The sequence below is a fragment of the Poecilia reticulata genome, linkage group LG17 (assembly GCF_000633615.1).
Source record: "Poecilia reticulata strain Guanapo linkage group LG17, Guppy_female_1.0+MT, whole genome shotgun sequence".
Taxonomy (NCBI): domain Eukaryota; kingdom Metazoa; phylum Chordata; class Actinopteri; order Cyprinodontiformes; family Poeciliidae; genus Poecilia; species Poecilia reticulata.
The window spans coordinates 19,831,816-19,855,145 of NC_024347.1; the positions used below are offsets into that span (position 1 = coordinate 19,831,816).

General features: G+C 38.1%; 1 protein-coding gene across 2 annotated transcripts in view; it reads right to left on the bottom strand.

Moving 5' to 3' along the window:
- The window catches only part of LOC103479561 (solute carrier family 22 member 23-like), a 37,019-nt gene extending 14,957 nt beyond the window's left edge, over positions 1 to 22,062 (bottom strand). Inside the window, exons 1-4 of one of the 2 annotated variants that reach the window (XM_008434060.2) lie at positions 21,271 to 22,062; positions 13,517 to 13,620; positions 13,277 to 13,431; positions 749 to 917 (exon numbers count right to left, since the gene is read on the bottom strand). In XM_008434060.2, the coding sequence (XP_008432282.1) occupies positions 749 to 917; positions 13,277 to 13,431; positions 13,517 to 13,620; positions 21,271 to 21,687 (845 nt within the window). In that variant the 5' untranslated portion in view covers positions 21,688 to 22,062. The remainder of the gene's footprint in view (positions 1 to 748; positions 918 to 13,276; positions 13,432 to 13,516; positions 13,621 to 21,270) is intronic. The other variant, XM_008434058.2, reaches the window with a different exon arrangement.
- Positions 22,063 to 23,330: the final 1,268 nt, after the last annotated feature.

Here is a 23,330-nt window from a genome sequence, read left to right on the forward strand (position 1 = left end):
AGATTTATGCAGGGCAAACCCACTTCAAAATGCTGAGTAGCAACATTTTAATCATGTCTCACTGTTGAGTGGGAATAAATGCAAGGGTGTTCTTGCATTTTCGTTAAAACAAAATAAATAAATAAATCAGTTTGACCCATGATTACATTACACAAGTGTAGATCTGAAAACAGTTACTTACAGAATGCAGCTGGAAAACTGTGGCTATTGTCATGTATGTCTACAGTTTCACTTCTCTACTGGAAATTCCTGCAAGTTCTGCACTAAAGCGATGGACATTTCTTGTGTAGCAATTGCTGATCAGCGATCAGCTATGGAATTTTGTTGAATCTTCTAAACAAAAAGGCTTAGAAGGCATTAATGAGATCCTCAATATGATAATGTGWTAGCTCTTATTCTTTCACATATTGACTATATGCTCATCAATGCTTCATAAAAGTGAAAGAGAGTCACAGCAAAAATAAARAAACTTCCCTAAATAAATTCGGCAAACACATCTTATTTCCAGCAGATTTTAAATATGTACACACAGTGCACAGTCTCACTGCAATAATGCAATCCTGATGAGCAGCTCAACTGATCAGTACGTCATTCTTCACTCATTCCGTCCTTTTTATTCTTGGATGAATTCTTTCATTTTGCTGGTCTGACCATATGGTAAAACTTTGTATTTTAAAACAATACAAAAACAGAGAACTTTGAACTATCCTGGAGCAAATTGCTAAGTTTTTTTTTCTTCTTTTCTTACCAAATGTAGGATAGCATAAGCAGCAGCGGACAGATGATGACAGCTTGGAGTACCTGCCAGTCGTGACAGAGGTATGCCACCCCGGGCATCAGCAGTTGACCACCCAAAACCACAAAGCTGGCCACCATGGTCATGGAAAACCTCCATGCTGGCAGRCACAGCTCGATCCCTGAGGGACAGAAAAGAGAGGTTAGGTAAAGAAACTTTTTATTTTGATATCGGCAGGCTGATTACATTTTCTGTGTATGCATGTCAGTTCACATAATTCTACTAGATGCATAACTTTAACTAATTAGTCTGATTTAGTGACATTTATATTGTCCTGTTACACTTCTACCCTTGCCACACTGTTGAACATCTGCCTTTTGATCTATGCTTTTTGTTTCCCAACCACTTGACAACTCTGACTCCAAGATGAGTCAGAGTGCCATGGAAGTTWTTATATGCAAATACTGTAAAAGACAGAGCACCTCATTTGTGCTAAAAAAGAATAAATAAATAAAGGACAATACATCTGAACATAAATAGAAAAACAACACAGCATACATCAGTCTTGTTGCAGTGATYGAGTCAGAAAAGCTCAGGTTAGTTTAATCAGTGGATTCCTGTCTTTTGTTCCCTCATGCAAACATGGTTATGATTGGACTCTGTCAGTGCATTTTACAACAAGAGAAATCAACAGTACCTTAACGTTCTAGATGCAAACACAAAGAGACTGGTCTTGATTAATCAAGCAACAAGATGGAACACACCTGACAAGGAGTGGCTGACAGGCTAGAACAAGATGCTTGACAGTAATACACAAAGACGGGTCTGTATTATTTTTTCTTGAAACAATACGTTTCATATTTTATAACATCTGAAGCAGTCCATTTTGGCACATTTAGACAGTAAATTCCAGCAAAATATTTGTAAAAATACTCTTGCACTGATTTATGGCTGAATGAAGAAAAAAATAGACATTTAGTTTCAGCTCCAAATTTTTGACATTACAGTCATCACTTAACCAACAAAAACATTCTTATCATTAACAAATGAATATTTGTACTTCCTGTTCTGAAGTTGCAGACCAAAGAGAGAGAGAGAGAGAGAGAGAGAAAGAGAGAGAGATAAACTTGTGAGTTTTTTGTCAGTAAAAAGAAAAGGGTTCCTTGTACTCACTTCTCCACTATCAGAATGCCACTGATTCATTCACCCAGTCATTAGCATGCAGACCACACTGACAGCCAGGAACCCTAGACAGTCCAGCCCTTTATTTACTGCAGTACAGAAGACAGGTTCACACTAAACTATTGAAAATGAGCACTGCAACGCTGCAACTCACACTAAATCCTGTCCTGCTTCATTTCTCCCATTTTTCGCAGATACATGGCTATTGTGTCGAATTGGTTTGCTGTGCTGCCAAGAAACACTCCTCAGACGGGCCTTTCAAGGTGACAGGGCCAGGATWATACAGTTGGTGTTCTCGGGACCAACTTCATTCCAGTAGGAAAGACCGGAATTTCAATTAGGATTTGCCCCCCTCTGAGGACATGAATAATGCTCTCTGTTCACTGACACGATCACAGCTGGAATGACAAAGCCACTGAGCGGAGGGCAGGGCGATGGGTGCAAGACCTGCTGGGTGTGAACCAAGTAACCTCAGAGCTCCCAGTGTGTGTGCTGCTGCGAGGCACATCCCAGCCTTGTTCCAAACTGGGTAAAAATCTCCTGGTATGCTAGTAGAGCTCAAAAACTTGCCATAGACAATTTCTTGTGATTTTCCTCATGCAATGTGTCACCTACAGATAAGACTGAGTGGGAATGAATTAGTGAATTATGGTCAGAGCTTTTAAATGGAGCTTAGAGCTCCTTACTCCTGGTGACCCTAATCTTCTAGCGAATGACTAGCTCAGCATTCCCCAACGCTCCACTGCTCGTGCTTACCCAATAACAGAGATCTACTGATAACTTATCAGAAGCTACAGATAATAATGGTCCAAAGTTGCAAACAAAGGGCGCTTGGAGACAAAACAAGGTAGATATTTAACCCAAATACATACATTTAGGTATGCTGAAAAACGTGGATGTAAAAGTGACATCATCAACAATGATCAGGCCAATTAGTAACAATAATAATCCCCAAAGAAGCTTAGGCTGGTTTGCTGATTTGTGCAATATATGAATATAAGRCGACACTCTGAGATGAAACCATCTAGCCTATCAAACATGGCATTCTTAAGGAGGTTCATTACGTTACACGTGAAAGAGGTGCCTTTATCAATGCACGTAGACAGAACAGTCACTCTTTGCACCTACAGACTTTTGAGCCCTTTTACTGATCACATGAAGTTTATATAGATCCACACCATGGCTTGTCTACCTTATCAAGACGCTGATTTTTGCAAATGTGCTTACCAATTCTGAGGAAGAAATTGTCAAGTGAAAGACTAAGATACATTTAGAATTTGTGAATTGTAACGATAACTAACTTTATAGTTAGATTCTGGCTATTCTTGCAGGGTTACACATAAAATGTGCCAAATGCAAATAACTCATTAAATTATACTGATAAATTTAAATGCAGATGGGCAAACTGCCTTCTTCATGTAATCTTTGAATGAGCATATACTTCCCTGATTAATTCAGTCATGAAAGAAAATGCATCTCCTCTGTGTATTGGTGTACTGTTTGCTTATGTTAAGAGAAACAGCTACGTTATCTAGTGGCAAAGGAAAAACATCAACTGATTAGTCACCACAGAGCAAAACAAAATATCAATGTAATCCATGCAGAAATCGCTAAACATTAACAAATAATGCAGGACAGTGTTATGACACTCGAGTTTGCATTGAATACAATCGATCTTTACAACATTTCTAAACTCTGTTGTATCAACTGAGCTTCATACTCTCATTTGCAAAGACTGTGGCAATAGAAATACTTTGGGGAGAACAACCATACTGAAATAACTTTAGAAACTTAAAACTGTCTTCAGTGCATTTAATCTGAACTCAACATATTGTTAAAATTATAAAGTCTCCAGACTAAGTTCATGTCTGTATTAAAGTCTCCTTAAAATGGCACAATCATTAAACAGTATTTTTTCTGATTAAGGCCCACCGAACTTTGGCCTTTGCCTGATGAGACGTTCAAGTGATGGCAAACAGAAACCCCCAGAGATGCATTCAGAAACAGAAAACAGACTGAAATACTCTCAGGGTAAAACTATACAGCACAGTTTAGACCACTGTTAGTCATGAATGCCTGAAAGTACAGGAGACATTGATTTTAATGTTAACCTTCCATTCCCAGTGGAGTATAATCACCTGAGAGGTCCTGGCACAAAGCCAGTGCGTTGGTGGAGCATAGAAGTCCTTGTGCTGACAAGGTCAAAGCACTTTACCAGGTCAATTAAGTAAGTCAAGGTTGATCACATTTTGTTTCAGGGTYGGTTCAGCAAATAAAAACACACAGAATATACTGCATGTGGTGTTTCTTTATGTCTGAWTGCATGTGCAACTTCCTGTAAGTTAGAAATCGCTATTTCTTCAACTTTAATTTAACCAAAATAAAACTCCTTGAGATCAAAGATCTCTTTTACAAGAGCGTCATATCTCCTTTGTCCATTTCCATAATGACACATTTTACAGATATATYCTTGTGAAGCTCCATTATTTGTTGTATTTTTCAAGGCAGTTACACCAAAGAATTACCCTTGTAGTCAAATCCACGATACTTTGCTCTAAGCTTGTTTAAAAACATTGCAAAACACTTTTATTCCAATTGTCTTTTTATGACCCTAATTTTTTATCCATTCTAAAAGTGGAAATCCCATCCTCCCACGCAGACACATATCAGCACAGCTCCATTAATTATCTGGAAGTTACCAACTTGGACTTGAGTAACTGATAAACTGCTGACATGAAGACAGAGAAAACAACATGCGTCACATTCTTTCAACTAAAAAAAATTGAAATGTGACCGTTTAGTTTTTTTGTATCAATAAGAAGAAAAGGAAAGGTGGGAAGAATAATTTCACCAATAACAGGTAGTCAATAAAACATTTATAGGGATAGATTGATCATTTGTGCATAAATGGGAACTCTTAATTCATAAGTTTCCAATTTAAAACAAATCTTTCAAAATATTAAAAATAAAAGTGACAGAACTACAACATGCAAATGTTTTAGCAGAGGACATTTGGTGAGCAACATAAAATCCAAGCATTGCAAGAAAATGAACTTTACCCTGCCAAGTGTAAAAAAAAAAAAAGACTAACACTGCACCTTAACCCATTTGTCAGCAGACGGCTGGAGCAGTGAGGAAGAGGAAGTGTGCTTCATCGATGGAAATCATTTTACTCAGGAGTAAGATTTGCATATAGTTTGCTATGTATGTATGTATGTGCCATGACTCTTTGGATAATGCAACACTACCTCAATCCTTTGAAGTATTTTTAACCACAACGTGTACACCTGTAGTCACATCATCACAAACTGAATTAAGGTTGGAGAAAAATATCCAACAACAATCAGCAGCATTCGCACAAGCAGTCTGAGCAGTATTTCAGACTACTGAAGAGGAACATGACTTTGAGTAGCTAAGCAGATGGAGGTTTTATTGTTCCACAATGCCCCTTGAGCCTTACCTGTGTGCAGATAGATTTTGCCTGAGGTAAGTGGACAGCACTCCTGAGAGAAAGTACCTTATTACGGCCCATAAAGACAAATGTGAAACCAAACTGGCCTGGTTATGCAGGCCAGACAGCACTGCAGGAGTATATCTACATAAATGACCATAGCTGCCTCTAAACTGGTACAAAAAATAAATAAGACGACAAATTGTCTATAAACAGCAGCCTCTTATTCAAGTGATTTTTTTTTTTTATATAATTATAGCTCTGGGCTCATAGTTGTATTTTCTACAACTATGAGGTTAGATGTGTGTAAATGTATGGGCTTCTAAAAAGTCAATGTTTATGTTTTCAACTTGTTGCTTAAGTGGTTAAATTTGCTAARTTGCTTGTGAACCATAGTTTGGGTGTCCCTCCGATTCTCAAAGCAGACAATGCTTTGAGAAGATCCGCTTCTAAAACAGCCTTTTCTGACCTCTGGTGCAATAAGGCATTCTCTGTGTATTTAGGGTAAAGTTGAACCATATTTACATTTGTATATAAAAGAATGTGGAAATGATCCTGTCTTCAAATGAGGTGAGCTTGATATTTCTGCAAAGAAGTTCCCTAACAGAACAAATGATCTTGCCCTATGTTTACAGACCTACTTCAATATTATTTCACAWTAGAAACTTTACTGTTTTGGAAGGTTYTAACAAATGGGGCTATTCATGCAGAGTCTAACAAACAGACTTAAAATAATCTAAGTTAGTAAAGAAGATTCGTTCACACTGAGCARCATGTGAGCGACACTGAGGAATCTCTGAATGTGAGCAGATACAACAGTGCCAGTGGTAGGGAGAAGCAGGTGACCAGTGAGCACATAGCCTACCCCGCATGACAGAAACCAAAGATGTTTTCCTAATTTAGAAAGTGTAAAACAACACTAAAGAAAGTGCAAGGGTTTCTTTTCGCTGTTCTTAAAGTTCYGAGGAGTGCCTTGTCAGATCAGTGTCAGAGCTCTGTGTAAGGATGTACTTCTGTCCAATGCTTTGGTCACTTTAGTGCCTACTGTGTTTTTTTTGTGTGCAGAGAGGACAGCTACGACCCGACGCGAAAACATGGGCATTCGATGGATGGGTGTGAGTGCTTGTGTCTGCATGCAGTGGACCTGACCCATCATATAACTTTATGTACTTCCCCTCCCTGACTATACTAAAATAAAAACACACTTTGCATTTGTTCCTGTGTAAATAATTGCTCATAAAGTACATGTACAAAAGGAGTGACAGCAGACAATATCCGCTTAACATGAAACCTTAAGGCGTGTCAGAAACGCTTTACATTTACAAATACTTTCACCTGGTATTAACTATTATTCTTTTATTTTAGCTTTCTCCTCAACTGAGATTCAGAATGCTTCATATTATGTTACATTAGCCAAGGTTAATAACGTTTTTTTTGTTTGGTTTTTTTTTTATTCTAATATCACATCTATCTATTTATTTATACATGCAGACTGGTGCCGTTTCTCTAGTGTGTCCGAAGCTGGATGTGATGCTGAAAGGTTCCAACTATGGTCACTTTGAACTTAATTTTTGAGGTACATCTTAAAAAATTTAATGTTGTAAAAAAAAAAAAAAATAAAAGTAATTTTCAGAAGTTTTTAATAAATTGATTATACTGACACCATCTGTTTCTAATGTTTAACTGTGAAATAAAGCCTTAAAATATTTTACTGTATTAGTGTAAGGAACCTACCGAATATTTTTTGTCACTCACTTTTCAAAATGAGTGACRAAAAATGAATAACTTTTTCACAATATGTATATATTTTTATAGATGTTGATACTGCTGTGACTTTACAGACACACTGATGTCCCACTTCTTCAGTGTTTTAAATRTAACCTRAAAAAATAGAGAAAGAAAGCTGCACAGAATATGAACTTTCAATGTGTAAGATAATTGGAGTTAAGGCAAACATAAACCATCAAATATTTATTTTTCTCATTAAGTTACACTTCAGGCCRTGTTCACACCTACTGCCTTAGGCAATCTTATCAAACAGATGAGTYTCTAGCTCRTCTGTGAACACCTGGTATCAGAATACGTCATTGGACATGAACATCATATAGCCGAGAACTATTGTTGAAATAGGCTGACTAAGAGTAAATGTGAGACACATGATKATGTTTAACTAGTAACTTCTTTGTTTCATCAATGTTATTTAAGMTAACTCCTTTGTGCACCTCCAATATTTGCAAAGTGGATCCTCATGCCACCTTAGCTCACTCTCTGTCATGCAACCCTTCCTCTGATTAGCCATATAACAAAGTTTACCACGTTTATCCGCTTTATTCTCATAAAGGGTTACAGAGCAATAATGGCCTATCCATCCTTATTTCTTTGGCTCTTATTTTCTTAAATTCCAATCCTACATTCTCAGAAATCCTCATTTCTACTTACACTCCACATTCTTGGCCAAGCTAAGATTTAACCTTGCAGTCTCATATTGGGAAGAACATTGAAAATACCTCGCTCCCCCAAATTACACACATTTTTGGCTTTTTTTTATMCAAACCCCACATTATAATTATTAAATGTATTCTTTACATTATCACATCTGCCACTCTCTGGAGGCCGACTGCCCCGAATTAAACCGAAGTCAAATTCTCCACCTTTCAAACAGCATTTGCGATTTAAAAAGGGACATGAAATACATGAAAAATTAAGCCAATAAAAACTTATTTTTGAACTAAAAGAAAAAAAGAAGGATCTTAAAGCCTGTAACAGAACACAATCGCTGTGTTCTGGATAGCATGACTCAGTCCACTACAGTGTGCCTTGTGAGTTTAAAGGTGTGGGGGTGGGGGGTGCTCTCTGTATAAAATTAATCTGGGCTGCACCATAATACTGACTTACATGCACTCAGGTTTGTGATGATAAAAAAAGGTTTATTCAAACTGATGGCACCCAGTTGTATAAATAGAAGTCTGGTGTCAAATGGCTTTCCAAGACTATCTGCTAAGCTATTCCAACTCAGCTGTAAACACACTGCATGTCAGTATCATATACAGTATGCTGTTCTGGGGATTGACCGGCTTCATCCAAATATGCAGTGGTCAACTCTTGCTTATTTTTAAATATGGCATTGTTCCTGTTGGTTTGTAGTAGCCTGATTATTGTTTACATCAAACATTATGTTCCCTCCCTCCCCACTCATCTGGTTATTTTATATGAGAGTACACAACTAGAAGCACTCTTTTCCATTTGCAGGTAGTAGCATGTTCACCCTCAGGGCTACAAACAGACAGAAATTGACTTATGTCCAAAATTGGAAAATATATGTTTTTCATACAGTTTTATGAACTACAGAGCACTTTAGATTTCAAGTAATATTCACCCATATGTTCATATATAGACGATTTTTTTCTACTGCACTTCACTGCATGCACAACGCAGAGGTAGGTAAAGTTAAGCCTCGGGTATACCTTCATGCGCCAGACGTCTTCAGAAAAGTCGGACACAAAGAACACCCTTTGACTTGTATACCCTTGCTTGAGGCACGTTGCATTCACTGCAGTGTTTATTTTAAACTGCGGCTGGTGACGCAGAAAATTTGCCTGTGTTCACTGACAATCACAAGGGGAGACTATAGAGGAAATGCATTCCTAATGTGTAGGAATTCCTAATGTGTAGGAATACACATGTATTTATAGTCACGTGTATTTATATTACACATGTGACTATAAATACAACATGTGGGCTCATAAGTAGTACTTCTTTGCCAATTTTAGAAGTCTATTTAACATTTTGCAATATTCCCTCTATGTCTAATAAATGAGCTTGCAGACTTTACACTGGTGCTGGAAAATGCAATGCATGTTGCGTGCACGTTGCTATTTCTCAATAAAATCATCAAAGTAACAAACAAACTTTTATGCTGCCATCCTAAATGAACTACTGATTAAATATAGCTTTAAAATTTGGATAAAATTGTATGTAAAAATTCTTTCCTCCCCTCCCCCCCATCAGATTAATGTGGACTACAGTGGCACCCAGTCTTCAGGGCTGATGATGTAAGACTTCATCGAACATGGACCGGAAAGAAAGAAAGGGATTAGGGTAATATTCTAAAGTGCAAGCACAGTTGAAGCAAGGATTTCGCTCTAACTTTCCTTTATAAAAGGAGGCAATCAAAGTATTGCAAAAAGAAAAACTGATGTTTTTAACATTCAAGACAACAGACTATTTTCAAAACCTCTGAGACCCATTTCCAGGCAAATTTAAGAGTTATAGTTTCTAGTGAGGTCTTATTAGACCACAGTGTTCCCGTTTTCTTGGGTAAGTGCAGTTGTAGTTTTGTCAATACACAAAGCCCACAGGGAAAATATCATGTGACAAAGGCAGAAGTCATGCGTGGTTGAAAATAAGGGTGACAGTATGCCGGCATCAAACTCTTAAAAACCAGAAAAACTCTGCTTAATTTGGGAGAGTTTGGATATAAAAACTGAGATACAATACAGCATAGCAGCCAAGATTTTATCGAGTTATATTGCTAAAGCAGTTTTACATTTGTTTTATTAGTATTTTATGGGTATATAAAAAAAATTATCATTAAAAGCTTTTGTGTACACATAATGTAAGCACAGTAGTCTATCTTTTTAAGTCATATGGTTTTATCACGTCAGTGACACTTGAAACTATATAAATATAATATGGAAAGCAAGCTTTTGGAAAGCTCTCACCTGGAAACACTTATTGTGGCCAATTTTAGCTTTTTATATCTATAATATAAAAATCCATATAAACTATATGCAGAAAATGGAGTTATAGCCTCCCTGTCATAGTCATTAATTATTTACCTTACCAAAAGAGACTACATCTCAGTGTGTGTGAGCGTTTGTGAGAGCCCAGTTCATGTCTTAAACCAAAGACAAAATTATTTTAGAATTCTAATTTTAACCTGTCTTTAGCCTCTCGTTTTAGCAACTAGAACGGTTCGCTTGGCTAGCATTGTCAAAATCCCTGTGGATTGTGGATTCTTACATATGATTTTTTTTTAAAAAGCCATCTACAGACAGAGGCTGACAGCTTAAAAGGGGGGAAAAAAACTCACAGCAATCCTGGTCACCAGTTGAGTTTTTTTTGTTTTTTTTCCCCTCGTCATTCGATTAAATAACCATTGCCTTTCAACCAACTGGAACGGTAACATTTTGCTAAACCATTTAGACATCTTTCATTACTTCAGAGCAGCCTGCACTTTACACCGACAAAATAACTGTCGGTGTAAAGTAGAACTGCTGAATGAATGTACAGTGAGGTGCTGAACAAACATGGGACAAGAAAAATGTACTTAGATAAACTAACAAATATAATGCTGAGCACATTATATTATAAACCTGTAACTATGCTGAATAACTAAAACACATTGTATATTTTTAGTAAAAAAGAATGAACATATTTGTTGAAAAGTATTGATAGGCGATTTCTCAGCACAGTCATGTAACTCTGTCACCTTCTGGGTTGATAATGACTTATTTGACGATTTATTCAACCATAAAGTAGTCTAAGGTGAAAACAATAGATGCAGATGTCAGCATCGCTTTACTGAAACATTACACTTCACAATTCAACTCCATCTTTTCTCCCTCCATCTGGCCACTCCTTTGTCCTGAGAGCAGGCTTAACAGTTGGTCTATTTCGGGTGAGCGCATGAAAGCCTTTCAAGGTATACAGTGAGGAGTAAATTAGAATGACAGGGACTCTGGGGGCCCCATGCTTCATCATATCGTCCCTTACTGAACGCCCCCCTCCCCTCCTCGCTCTGCACTTTTCCCCAACCTCTCTCTGCAGTGGACATTTACTGTGGCCAGAGAAGCTTTTAAGGATCCATCGGCAGAACCAGAATGTTCATCAAATGCAACAGCAGTTATAAGGTTGCCATCAACAAGTTCCCTTCCCCGTCCCTTCTGTGCCACAGAACAAATCATCTAAACCTTTTTTTGTTTTGTTTTTTTGTCAGCAGAGAAGGTCATAAAGAGAGTAAGTTAATCTGGATCAACATTACAGATGGCTCATGCATTACACTCTGGCTACCACGTCATCCACAAGACATGCCTATTGTTTCATTATTAGATTACTGATWAGCAGTAAGAAGAAATATAATAGCAGCATGAGACATACTGGTGCACTCAAATGAAAATAAATTTAATTCAAGTGTGAACCGATTGGCAACAACAACCCTCAACATCAACACTAATGAGAACACATAACAGAGGAATTCTGTCTATTAAGTATTAGGAGGTCACAAGAACAAAATGACTTGTCGCTGAGCTAAGTGCTACAGTCAGTCTCCAGAATTACAGCAGAATTATTTTTGATTATGCCTGAACAGTTGACAAGAGTGATAACGGTGTAAGATTATAAAGTAGGAATGTGATGGGGAAAAAATTATCATCGCGAGTCTGCAACATATGGCGCTGCCATCCATTTTATATCAAATTAACCTTCTTCCTATTCGAGTTCCATGTCACAATATTCTGGTGAATTTAAATGAGAACCACTTTCGATTTCTACAAATGCAGCCAAGTCACAGGCCAGACAAATTTAAAAAACTGGAAATTACAGGGCAGTCTGTGAGCATCATTCTGTTTTTTTTTTTTTGTTTCAGTATTTAAGCTTTTTCTCAGAAAATGTACCCGTTTCTTCAGAATATATATGTGTTTTTTTACGTTGATATAATCTGCTGGTTCTTTATAGGGACTTGTTAGTACTGTCCATCCTGAAACATCCAATCAAATATCAATCAACAAAGAATCCAGACTGTTCTGCCTTATAGTCTACTGCTATTGGTCGTGTTCCAGTGCAATATGCAAGGCAGTGAAATGCAACACTCTATGGGCTCTAAAGAGAGACACATATACTTGCCTTTGGATATCAGTTTGAACACAACTTAAGTGCTGAAGACATGAATGGAAATATACATCAAGGCGAATAGGGTTTAAAAGCTGGAAGATGAGACTGGAGAAGTCGGTGTCTGTTCAACAGCTGCCTTTTAGTGCTGGAGAAGGAAAGCATTTGATGTTCAGCGTTCACCTAACTTCCATTAGCTATTAAAGAAACTAACGGGAGACAGTCACTGGTATAAATTAGTCAAGCTAGTTTATTTTTAATGTAATTCAATTTCATATTTTTTATGCGTTTGATCTTTAATGTATATATTTCGGATTTAATTGGTTGTGCATTGTCTACTTTACCAGTGTGAGCTGGTGCGACAGGAAATTCTGTTAAAAGAGGTGAGAATCAATCATAGTCTGAAGTCAAGCACAGAGTCAAAAGCCTTTTTGACTGGGGCGACTTAGACAACATGCTATTCCAGTGAGGAAAAATAATCTGAATTATCTGTCATTCACCGGCTGATCATCAATGCATGAAGATAACACATAAAGACAAAACAGGCATAGCACTACAATATAGTCATAACGTTCAGTACATGCCCAGCTAGGAAATGCCCTGTTGGAACAAAGATAATAACCAACACAATTTTAAAATTTATTGGAAACAGTAAGAATATTGAAATGTTGGRACTCCTTTTAATTCTTAACCTTTAGGGAAACTAACAGCAGTTGCTCTAACATCTCCTGCTAATGTCAGTATCCCCATCTAACCCATACAATAACTGAGAGGAGTAATCAAAGTTTTTGAAAGATGTGGCAATTTAGAAAATTACCAATGATGTGAGATGCCATTTTAAAAATATATATATATTTGTGGGCCTAGCATTGAGATATTTACTCTTGAAGGTCTCTATGGCAACTTGTATCAACCTTAAAATCTTCTATGGCATCTACAAAAAAAAAAATCTACACCAACTTCCTACCCCAACAAAGAATTCACTTCTATATTAAGTTAAGATCTATTAAATTACTTACTCAAGACATAGAGAGAAAGAGTAATCCCTGCAAGGCAGAAGCCCTCAAAGAAACGCAAGGTGCTGAACATGGTGACATTGACAGAAAAGGCCACCGTCAGACCAAACACCAGCATAAACAGCACCGATATGATCAGCACTGGATGTCGGCCAAACCTAAAAGAGAAAGACAAATATTATTGCAAACATGGCTTCAATTGCAGATTGATATTTTAGAAAGAATGTAAAAAGTATATATTACCAGTCTGCCAGTATCCCAAATACAAGGTATCCAAAGATTGACCCCACCAACAAAGAGAACTTTGCGATATGGACTCTCCACTTCAATTCACACACCAGACACCACTGTAGAAGAAAAAAGTAGTAAGACTACAGTCAATAAAAGTACAGTGGTACAATGAATTAATGTAGTTACTGATATTTTATGTGACGCTAAAATAGAATATGGCGTTAAAATAATGTTCTCCCCTAATTTACTAAACCAATGAAAATACCCATTGTTCATTTAAGCTTCTTTATCTTAGGAGCTTAAATGAAAAAAATTGATATACATTATAGTTTTTTTTACACACACATATATATATATATATATATATATATACATACATATACATACACACACATCAGCAGTGAGTAAAGCTTGCTGCAGATTTTATTGTAACATGTGCTTCACAGATATATGTGCTGGTAAAGACAGAATTAAACAAGGGTGTGGCTGCAACAACAGGTGCATTGAGTGTGTGGCTAACGAACAACTGCCTCGCAATCACTGCCTTTGACAGAAAAGATACAACATAAGCAGGGATCATATGCCAAGAATATTTGTAGATGTTTTGCAAAACAGTCCCACAAGAAACTGACATACAAAGTGTGGTSGGTTCCATGGTTTCCGTTGGAAACAACTTTCTACCACCTCCAGACACAATAATAAGTACAGATTGGAATGCTTCGGGATTACCCACAGCCAAAGCAGCCCTCACATGACCCAGGCATGGTACTTACTCATGGTTTCAGTTTCAATGTCAGCGGACAAAAAAGACAGACGTGTGGAAAAGAAATGCCTGTTTCGCAATCACAGGACGACCAAGCGTGCCATTAAAAAAATATATAAAAATAAGAGAAAGAGAGAGAGAGAAGCAGAGAAGCTTCCCTTCTCTGAGACTGTAGTACAACATACATGAAATGATGAGTGTGAATTCACGAGGATCCGCCCTGTGTAACCCTAGAAGTTTACTGACTGTGCAAATCTGACATGCAGTAGACCATGGACATATAACCAAAGGAGGCACAACACCTTTCAACAGCAATCCTCAGTCAYATGCCGCATTAAGAGCAGCAGTGTTTCACTCCCCCCCAAGTGTAAAGTGATCTTGAAATGTGTCACCGGATTAGCAGAGTATGGCAGGTTTTTACTGCAGAGCTTCATTAACTTGCTGTGTTTTTAAGCATCAGCCAATTAGTGTGCACCATCAAGAATGTTTCTCTGCAAGCCCTTCATTTCAGATGCAAAACCTTAATGGGCTTCCAAAMTGGGGGAAGAAAAATATCCAMCCTATTTAGAAAGYCATAAATCCGTAAAAGATGAATTCTTACATTACAATATTGATTATTATTGTTATTTTAAGTTTTATTATTTTGGGAACAAATTAACAGATGTAAAAGTCCTCAGTTGTTTTRATGCATATTAAACTCTAACCTGAAGGAAAATARAGGACAGCAGAGAAGAAAAACTATATAAATGCTCCATTTTGACCCATMTCAAATGCCTGACCATCTATGTAATGGTCAGTCGAGGCCAGCAATACTCAGACGATATCCTTATGTCACAGCTGCACATATGTGCACTCGTTGAACTACACAGTGGTGGGTGSAGGTTTCTAGGGAGAGAAATAGCAGGCCTGGAGGGAAGGAAGGATAGAGAAAAGAGGCAAGCACAGCAAGAAGGAGAACAAAAAGGGACAAACAAACTTGTAAAAGGATGAGCAACTTGTAAAAAATGATGCAAGTGCTTCAGAAATTTGAAAAAGAAACAGTGAGGGGAAAAGAGATGCTTAAAATTAGTTGTGAGGAAAAGGCAGAAAACCAGGAGACTGCTGCATAGTTACTGCCTAGCAACAGAGGTTATCTGACTCAATCTGCTTCCAAGTGCAAGTTTTGGCACAGCTGCCATGGAGGGACTAGAATCCCATAATATGGTGGCAGCATATGTGCATKGTAGAGATAGAAAAGTATTCATACCCTTGACCTSGTCCACATTTTTCACATTAAAACTACAAACTTCAATATATTCTATGCGGATTTCAGAATGGACAAATACAAAGTAGCACAATGTTGTGAAATGGAAGAAAAATGACAGTTTGTTTTATTTGGATGARGAAGAAGAAATTGTGGTAAAAAGTAGGCAGCATAGCCCTCCTGGGTCGCCACTTTACAAAACCATATCTCCTGTCTCTACTAACCTAGATCATCTGCAAATKATTTTGAGCAGTCAGATTGAATGTAGACTATTAAAACTGCCATTTTTTTGCATTTATAAATGCATCAAATGCTTACTTTGGCCATTCTAGCCATCTAAAACAGGGGTCTTCAAATCTAGGCCTCAAGGGTTGGTGTCCTAGACCTTCAAGAAGTGTATCTGCTTCAACACRATAATGAGGTCTTTAGCAGGATTCTGAAGAGTTTGACTGCCTTCTGAGGGGGTAATTAATTCAGCCATTTGATTCAGGTGTGTGGACAAGGGACAGATGTGAAAATTACAGAACACCAACCCTTAAGGCCTGGATTTGAGGACCCTTGATCTAAACTATTCCATTGTAACTTTAGCTGTATGTTTAAAGTAATTGTCCTGTTAGAAAGTAAACCTTTAGCACTGTGTCAAGGTTGCATCTAAAAAGGTTTCTTCTGGTATTTTATTTTGTATTGTTCAATTTTCCTGTCCCATTATGAAGAAAAACATCTTCACAGCATGATGACGCCTCTACCATGCATCATCACTGGATTAGTTTTTTTTTTCTTTTTCTTTTTTTTTTTTTTTTTTTTTTACAGTGATTCAAAGTGTTCATTTTATGTCAAACTTGAGAATCTGAAATGTAGGTCAGAATATTCAGTTTTGGTCTGATCTGATCAGAGCACCTTCTGTCACATGTGTGCCATGCCCTCAATATGGCAAATGTTAAACAGGACTTAATATGGATTTTTTTATTCTTTTCAAAACTGGCTTGTTTTTTCACTCATAAACACCTGGCAGCATCAAACATGCAAATAGATAAATTATATATCTCAGGGAAATATAATTAAGAGTCTGTCTCTGAAGAAGGCAGGTTGTACTGAATTTATTTAGGGGTGACAGAGTAAGATATTCTGAATACAAATGCAGACAGAATTATCTCTCAATTTATTTTTATTTTTTTAAATATATCTATAATTTCCCTTATATTTTATGACCATGAGCACTATTTTGTATTTATAACATAGTAGTATATAATTAGACAAAATCACAATWAAATAAACTGAAGATTCTAGCTGTATGACGATGCTGAAAAGTTCCAGGTTTACTGCTTCTGCAAGGCAATGCAAGATTATGATTACATTTTAATATTAAGTGGAAGAAAGAAATAAAACCTTCCCTTTTTAATTCCTGAGCACTACATTTTGAGGCAAAATAGGAAAGTATATAGTCACAAAACATGAGCATCTRATGAGGAACGTTTTTTTAAAGAAGGTTGTCTGATGACAGCTAGATTTTCTTGCTATCAGCTGCGACAGATGGCAGAAAAAAAACAAGAAACCTTCGTTATTTTCACGCTCAGACCTTTCTGATGAAGRCTGTTGTGTTTAACRGATCACTGTKACCAACAAGATTTTCTGTATACGAGAAATTAAACAATCTAAATTCCATTGCACAATCTTCAAAAACAACCTTATACCATGGTCAAGGGTCAGACCCCACAACGTTCATGCCTGCTTGTTACAAAACAGCACTTATCAGAACCAGGCCCACAGCACACACTCTTGTWGTCACAYACACACGCACACACACGGTGCCTCAACAGGGGTTTTATCTTCTGGTCACAAAAATGCCTTTTCCTGTTACAGCTGACRCAGWGCGAGTCTGTCGTTGTGTGTTGGCTGGGTAACTGCGGCGGGRTCATCACCTTTCCACGGCTGAGGCCTTCTCAAAGGCCTCAACCTCAGCTGATCCAGGGTCAGCAGAAGAAGTCAACCAGCTGGGTAAACAGCACAAGGGACACAGAGTGGAGAGGCCTCCGAGGGTGTTAACCTACAGTATCATCTTTCAGATCCATGGGTGTGYAATCTACTGTACAGCGATACTGGGGCCGGGTGTACCCACCAATGTGCTCCCACAGTTTATCTCCCCCGTCCACTAGATACAATACTTGGAAGAAATAAGCCCATATATTCACAGGTTGACTCTCTCCATGTCATATCTAGTAATTTAATGCTTTATTCAAAACATGCTCAAGAARGGAACTTGTCAAAATTCTGTATGGTGGTGAAACACAATTTTATATGTGAACTACAGCAATTGGGAAAATACTTTAAGGAATTAATAGAGGTGTACCAACTAGAATTTTGTGGACAATTTTAGATATCCAGTTTTTGCAAAGATTTGACATTCCAACGCCAGTTTTGGCCTTCTGACTTTCTCCTTGAAAAGTATAAAATAAAATTGTGACTTAATGCAGAGTCTTCATCTTTGTGGTGATTAAATATGTGTATTCAATTTTAAAACTGCCTGTAGCATATCTTATGTTAGATAAAATGAGTGTGGCTAGTATTATCAAAACAGAAGTCTGAGTGCATTTCAYAGCAAAGTGGTTCTCAAAGTTTTAATAATGTATACCACCTAAGTAAATACCAGGTGATCAAAAACCCACATTGTTTTTAACAGAACCACAACAGAAGATGCAGTTTTATSTTTTCTTAAAATGTCCGTAGCTAATGWCCAGAAAACTAAAAAGTAATCCTTTTTACTTCCGTTTCAGACCTGTAAGCACACCCTTTTGTCCTTCGCTTAACCCATTACATTAGCTTATTAGTCCTTGTAGTTARGTATTTTTGTAAGAATTCACTCCTTTCTCTTTGTTACAGCAACAACACTGAGGTGTTGCTGTTAGCACAACMTTGTCACATAGTGCATTTTTAGTGGATTAGTACATTTTTCAGCTAACTTCTCTTTTCGTCTTTAGGGAAAGGCCATCATCTTCAAAACGTTTACATTCAGACAAATGTAACAAGAAAATAATGCTTAACATACCTAACATGGCATCTCATCAAGTTMATCAGTTGAAATTCAGCAAAGKAATCAATASAAAATTAAATTAAAAGATTGTTAATTATTACAGAATCATSCCCAAAATTACAACGGTCACTGTTAGATGCCTATCTGATACTTTCGATTTGAAAATTATTTCATCTTAGAGGCTAAACTATATCAGTCATAACTTTAAAAAGTTGATAACTACACTTTTGGCAACCAAACACATCTGATCATCTGACAAATACTAMATTYTAGGAAAGAGGTCAATATGTGCTTCCAAGAGATTCCCAGGTCACTATTTCAGGAAACTTGCTACCCATCCGAATGGGCRCTCAGCACCTAGGCTGTACAGAGACCGACTCTTGATAATGATAAATTCTCATTTCTTAGCTGCAGTTCAATTAAGAGGGACTCCTAGGAGAGCTCCGACTCAATTCCACATTAACCACACTGGATCTGCCTCTGCCGCCTCCATGYCAACCTCATTTCTGTGTCACCCTTAGACCAAAAAAAGCTAACAGAGAACTTTTAGTGTGGGATTAACAGATCATTGTGAGGTTAGATGTGTTGATTCACTTTAACAGAGACACTGACACATTTCATCAGCCACTATGCTTTTCAGGGATTGTGTGTCACTGAGAGCTGAGGCCACTCATGTGCAGTTATGCCAATGCAGTCCAAACAGAAGGGGAAATGCCAGGTCATCACTTCCTGCTGTAGTGTCACATCCTAGTTCCTGTGCTGTGGTGGGCAAAAAAAAAAAAAAGAGAGAATCTTGGAAGACAGCAGGAGGAAGGTAGGCTGTCCAAACAGACAAGGCCAGTGACATGTGTACCAATCAGCTCTGCTTCCATGCAGGGTACTGTTATGGATTTTAGCTGCATATCATTCGACTCCATTTCTCACAAGGCCAAGCAAGCCCTGTCAGAAAGTGGAGGCAATGGGTCATGGAACACCATCTACAATGTTAGTAATGTCAACATGATATCATCAATATCAGTGCAAACGCAACACAAACGTCAGTACCTACACGTTACGGAGCCAGGGTTACAGTTATGTTTCCATACCTCAGCCTTCATAGGGGAATCTTGTTTTGTTTTAGATACATAACAAAAAAATAACCCTGCATGCTAATTATACAGATCACCTCAGTAAATTTACCTGTGCCGTTGACTTAATTATCAATGGCGACTTAGGAGAAATAAAACCCTGTAAAACTTTAGAATCCTTGCCAGTAACACATCCTTATCCAGCAAAAGTCCCCCTTAGATGGTAAATGAAATTAACTAATAAACTGTGTGAGTGCCTACAAGTAAATTTAAAAGTCAAAGCTGCATTTGCTATGCTTTAATGCTTTATTTCAACAAGGACATTATCAGATAGGCTTTGCACTCAATGCAAAGTAAGGTGGCCCTCATATTTCCCAGACTGCATAGTTCCAATTAAACTTGATGTAATAATTCTTCTAAATGTGGAAAATCTGTCATACACTTATCAGGTAACAAATTAAAATATGACACTCCTTTCTTTGCTCTTATATCAACTGTATTCATTATTTATAAAGAAGCACAAACCAAGTGGTTAGTTTGTAGTCAGATAATTTTGCTTTATTTAAACTGCTACTCAAATACTTAAGAAAAAGTTTTTTTTTTCTCTCGTCATTGTACGCATTTAAACTGAAAACTCCTATTGTTTTGATATATGAAGACTTCAATCATCAATTTTTTAAATAAAAAATTAAATAAGTCATATTTTCTTTTTGTTTGATTTTGGCCACTGCTACCACAAGGTTTTGCTGAACCAGAACAGATTTGAGAAAGCTAGAAGTTTTGAAAGCAGCAAAAAATTAAGGCATAAAAAGATTACACCGATGTGCAGATCAACATGTCCTTAAACTTACTAAAGTTTAAGGATTAGTGCCAATCAAGGCAAAAAAGATCTCTGTCCAAATGATTGGTGCATCTATAATAATTTATTGTCAAACTGGCTAGAAGAATAGTCATTCTTTATAATTCTTATTTAAATGTATTAAAATTGCTGGATTTTCCAGTTCTAACTGTACCCTATAAATTTTTAAAAAGTAACACTGCTCTCAATCCAACCCATACTTCAAAATCAAGACCTRTCCGCCCTGAAATCTGCAGGGATATCTAATTGTTGTTTGGTTAGGATAGCAGAAGGGTGGGTGATGTTTGGCGTGGGATGGAGCTCCATTATTCTACAGAGAACACTCACGACCTTTGCTCTAAAAAAAAAAAAAAAAAAAACCTTGTCTGATATTTCCATTACTATAATCACAAGGTTCAACCTTCCTTTTCAGTTTTGCCAAATAGTGGTAGCATATCTATGCCTCGGGTTATTCACTGTGTCAGCTGTTTGGATGACTCAATGTCAGCAAAACACATGCCCTGAATCCTTGTGCTCTGTGAACACCATCGCATGTAAAATGTCTGATCCTACACGCCGAAATATATGGAAATTATGCAATAAGGTGGCGTGACCACTTGCACCACATTAAAAGTGTCAATAGCTGCTCTGCTGCAGCTTGRTGGTAAAAAWGCATATTTATGATTAGAGTGAATAGGTGCTCGAATGTCGCTCTGTCRGCTTATTAGTATATGAATCAATTACAGGAAAGAGGGCAGGACATCATTGAATCATGGCATAACATATTAGACATAGAAAGGAACCCATGCTCAAGAAGAACAGCTTACCTTCGTAACCACGTTCTGTTCAAGCCCTGTGTGCAGCTCGAATGTCGACTCATTGTACTGACACTGCATGCTGTCATTGTGGCCGCCGGGACCCCCRCCSGCATAAAGAGTTGGCCCGGTGCTTATATTCATCTGGAGGTTCGCAGTGTGCCTAGTTCCGTTAGCCAGGGGCTGCTGGCTGGTGCATGTGATGTTTGGCTCCGCGAGAAGAAAATTGTCAGAAAATTGGCTGAATCCAATAAATAGCGCCGGGATCCATGTCAGCACGATCAGCTGTTTCTGGTATTTCCCAAACCCCCCGAGAGAAGGCAGGACAGACTCGTCGATGTGAGTCAGCAGCTCCGGAGACGCGGTTTCGGGGGTCACGAAGCCGTTCTCGGGCTGGCGGTCCCCCGTTTCGAGCTGCACCACGGCCATCGCGGTGGTTACGCCGATAGATGCTTCCGATGTGTGGCGAAGCCGGGGGTTTGCAGTGCTCGCCCCCTCCCTGTTGTCGACTCCACAATGCGTCAATGCCCGCAGCTCTTGGCGGTGGAAGCCGTACGCAGTCAATCACTGGGATGGAAATAAGACGCACCTCCTCATTATCAGGAAGCACTTCCCTCTTTCGGTCAGTCTGCCGCCTAAAAAAAACATATACGCCGTGAGGGGACACGTTAACAGACCTATAGGCTCCCAAATATAAAGCGGATTACAATTAGGTAATGACGATTTGTTTCCATCGTTCCGCCCAACGAGTTTCTACTTCTCAGTCGCAGCAGACTGAGTGAAGCGAAGTGCTTCCTGTTGGAGTCACAGGTAAACACACCTGCCCAAAGGTAGACTCCTACTGACTCTGACATGGCCACCTGTAAGAACAGACAGCAAAAAAAGTCTGTCAGTTCCTCTTTTTTTTATAGCCACATTCAAATATAATTCAACAGATCCTTTTTAAATAAATATACTTACTACATAAATAGGCTGGTATTATATAAAAAAAAATACCAGGGATTACAGTAACATACAATGTAGAATGCTGTCAGTCGACTAAACGTTTTTTTTTTTATCACATTAATCTGAACTTTGCAACAGTAACACGTTAAAATACTCGCATGGCTACACGCGTCAAAATTGTCAGCCCTGGCAAAAGACGTATTCAGGGAAAACGCGAACGAGAAGGAGGATGTTGTAATAACTCCGCCCATTCAGCAAACAAGAATATTGGATCCGGGGTTAACAGAGAATGACAGAACTATGAGTAATCACATCAGGAAAAACGATACCACAAACWAACAGTAGGAAGTTTACTTCTCAAACTTGTAAAGCTATACGCTCACTCAACTAGCCTATTGTTTTTATACATTGAGAGAAGCAACTGCCATTTTTATTTTTGTTTTATTCAGCTTATTTCATACTTAGTAGGCGACATTTAAGTTAGAGTTGAATAATTAGAATTGAATTTAAAGTACTTGATGTATTAATGTTTTTTAAATATATTATGCTAGAATAATACATTTTAGAGAGGATATCCTGCCCCAAGTGGAGGAGTTTAAGAATCTCTGGATCTTGTTCACGAATGAGGGACAAATGGAATGGGGAGATCGATAGACGGATTGTGTTGTGGTGAAGAGAGACCTGAGTCAAAAACCGATTTACCGGTCGATCTACATTCCTATTGTCATAAGCTTTGGGTCATGACTGGAACAATGAGGGCACGAATACAGGTATACAATGAGTATTATCCGTAGGGTGTCTGAGCTCTCCCTTAAAGATAGGGTGAGAAGCTGAGGACTCAGAGTAGAGCTGCTGCTCCTTCACATCGAGGGGAGCCAGTTGAGGTGGCTCGGGCATCTGGTTAGCATGCCTCATGGACGCCTCTCTGGTCAGGTGTTCCGGTGACGGCGCGCCGATGATGTGTTCGCATAAGCTCGAGCGCCTTTAAGCTCCTTCACCTCGCGCCCATAACAGGGTAAATGTAGCGAGTTTTATCTTTCGCGTATCTTCGTGGGGGGGAGGTAGAGCGAGCGAATGTTGTGACGCATCCACCTAAGAAATGTATAAAAAAGACACCTCATAAATAG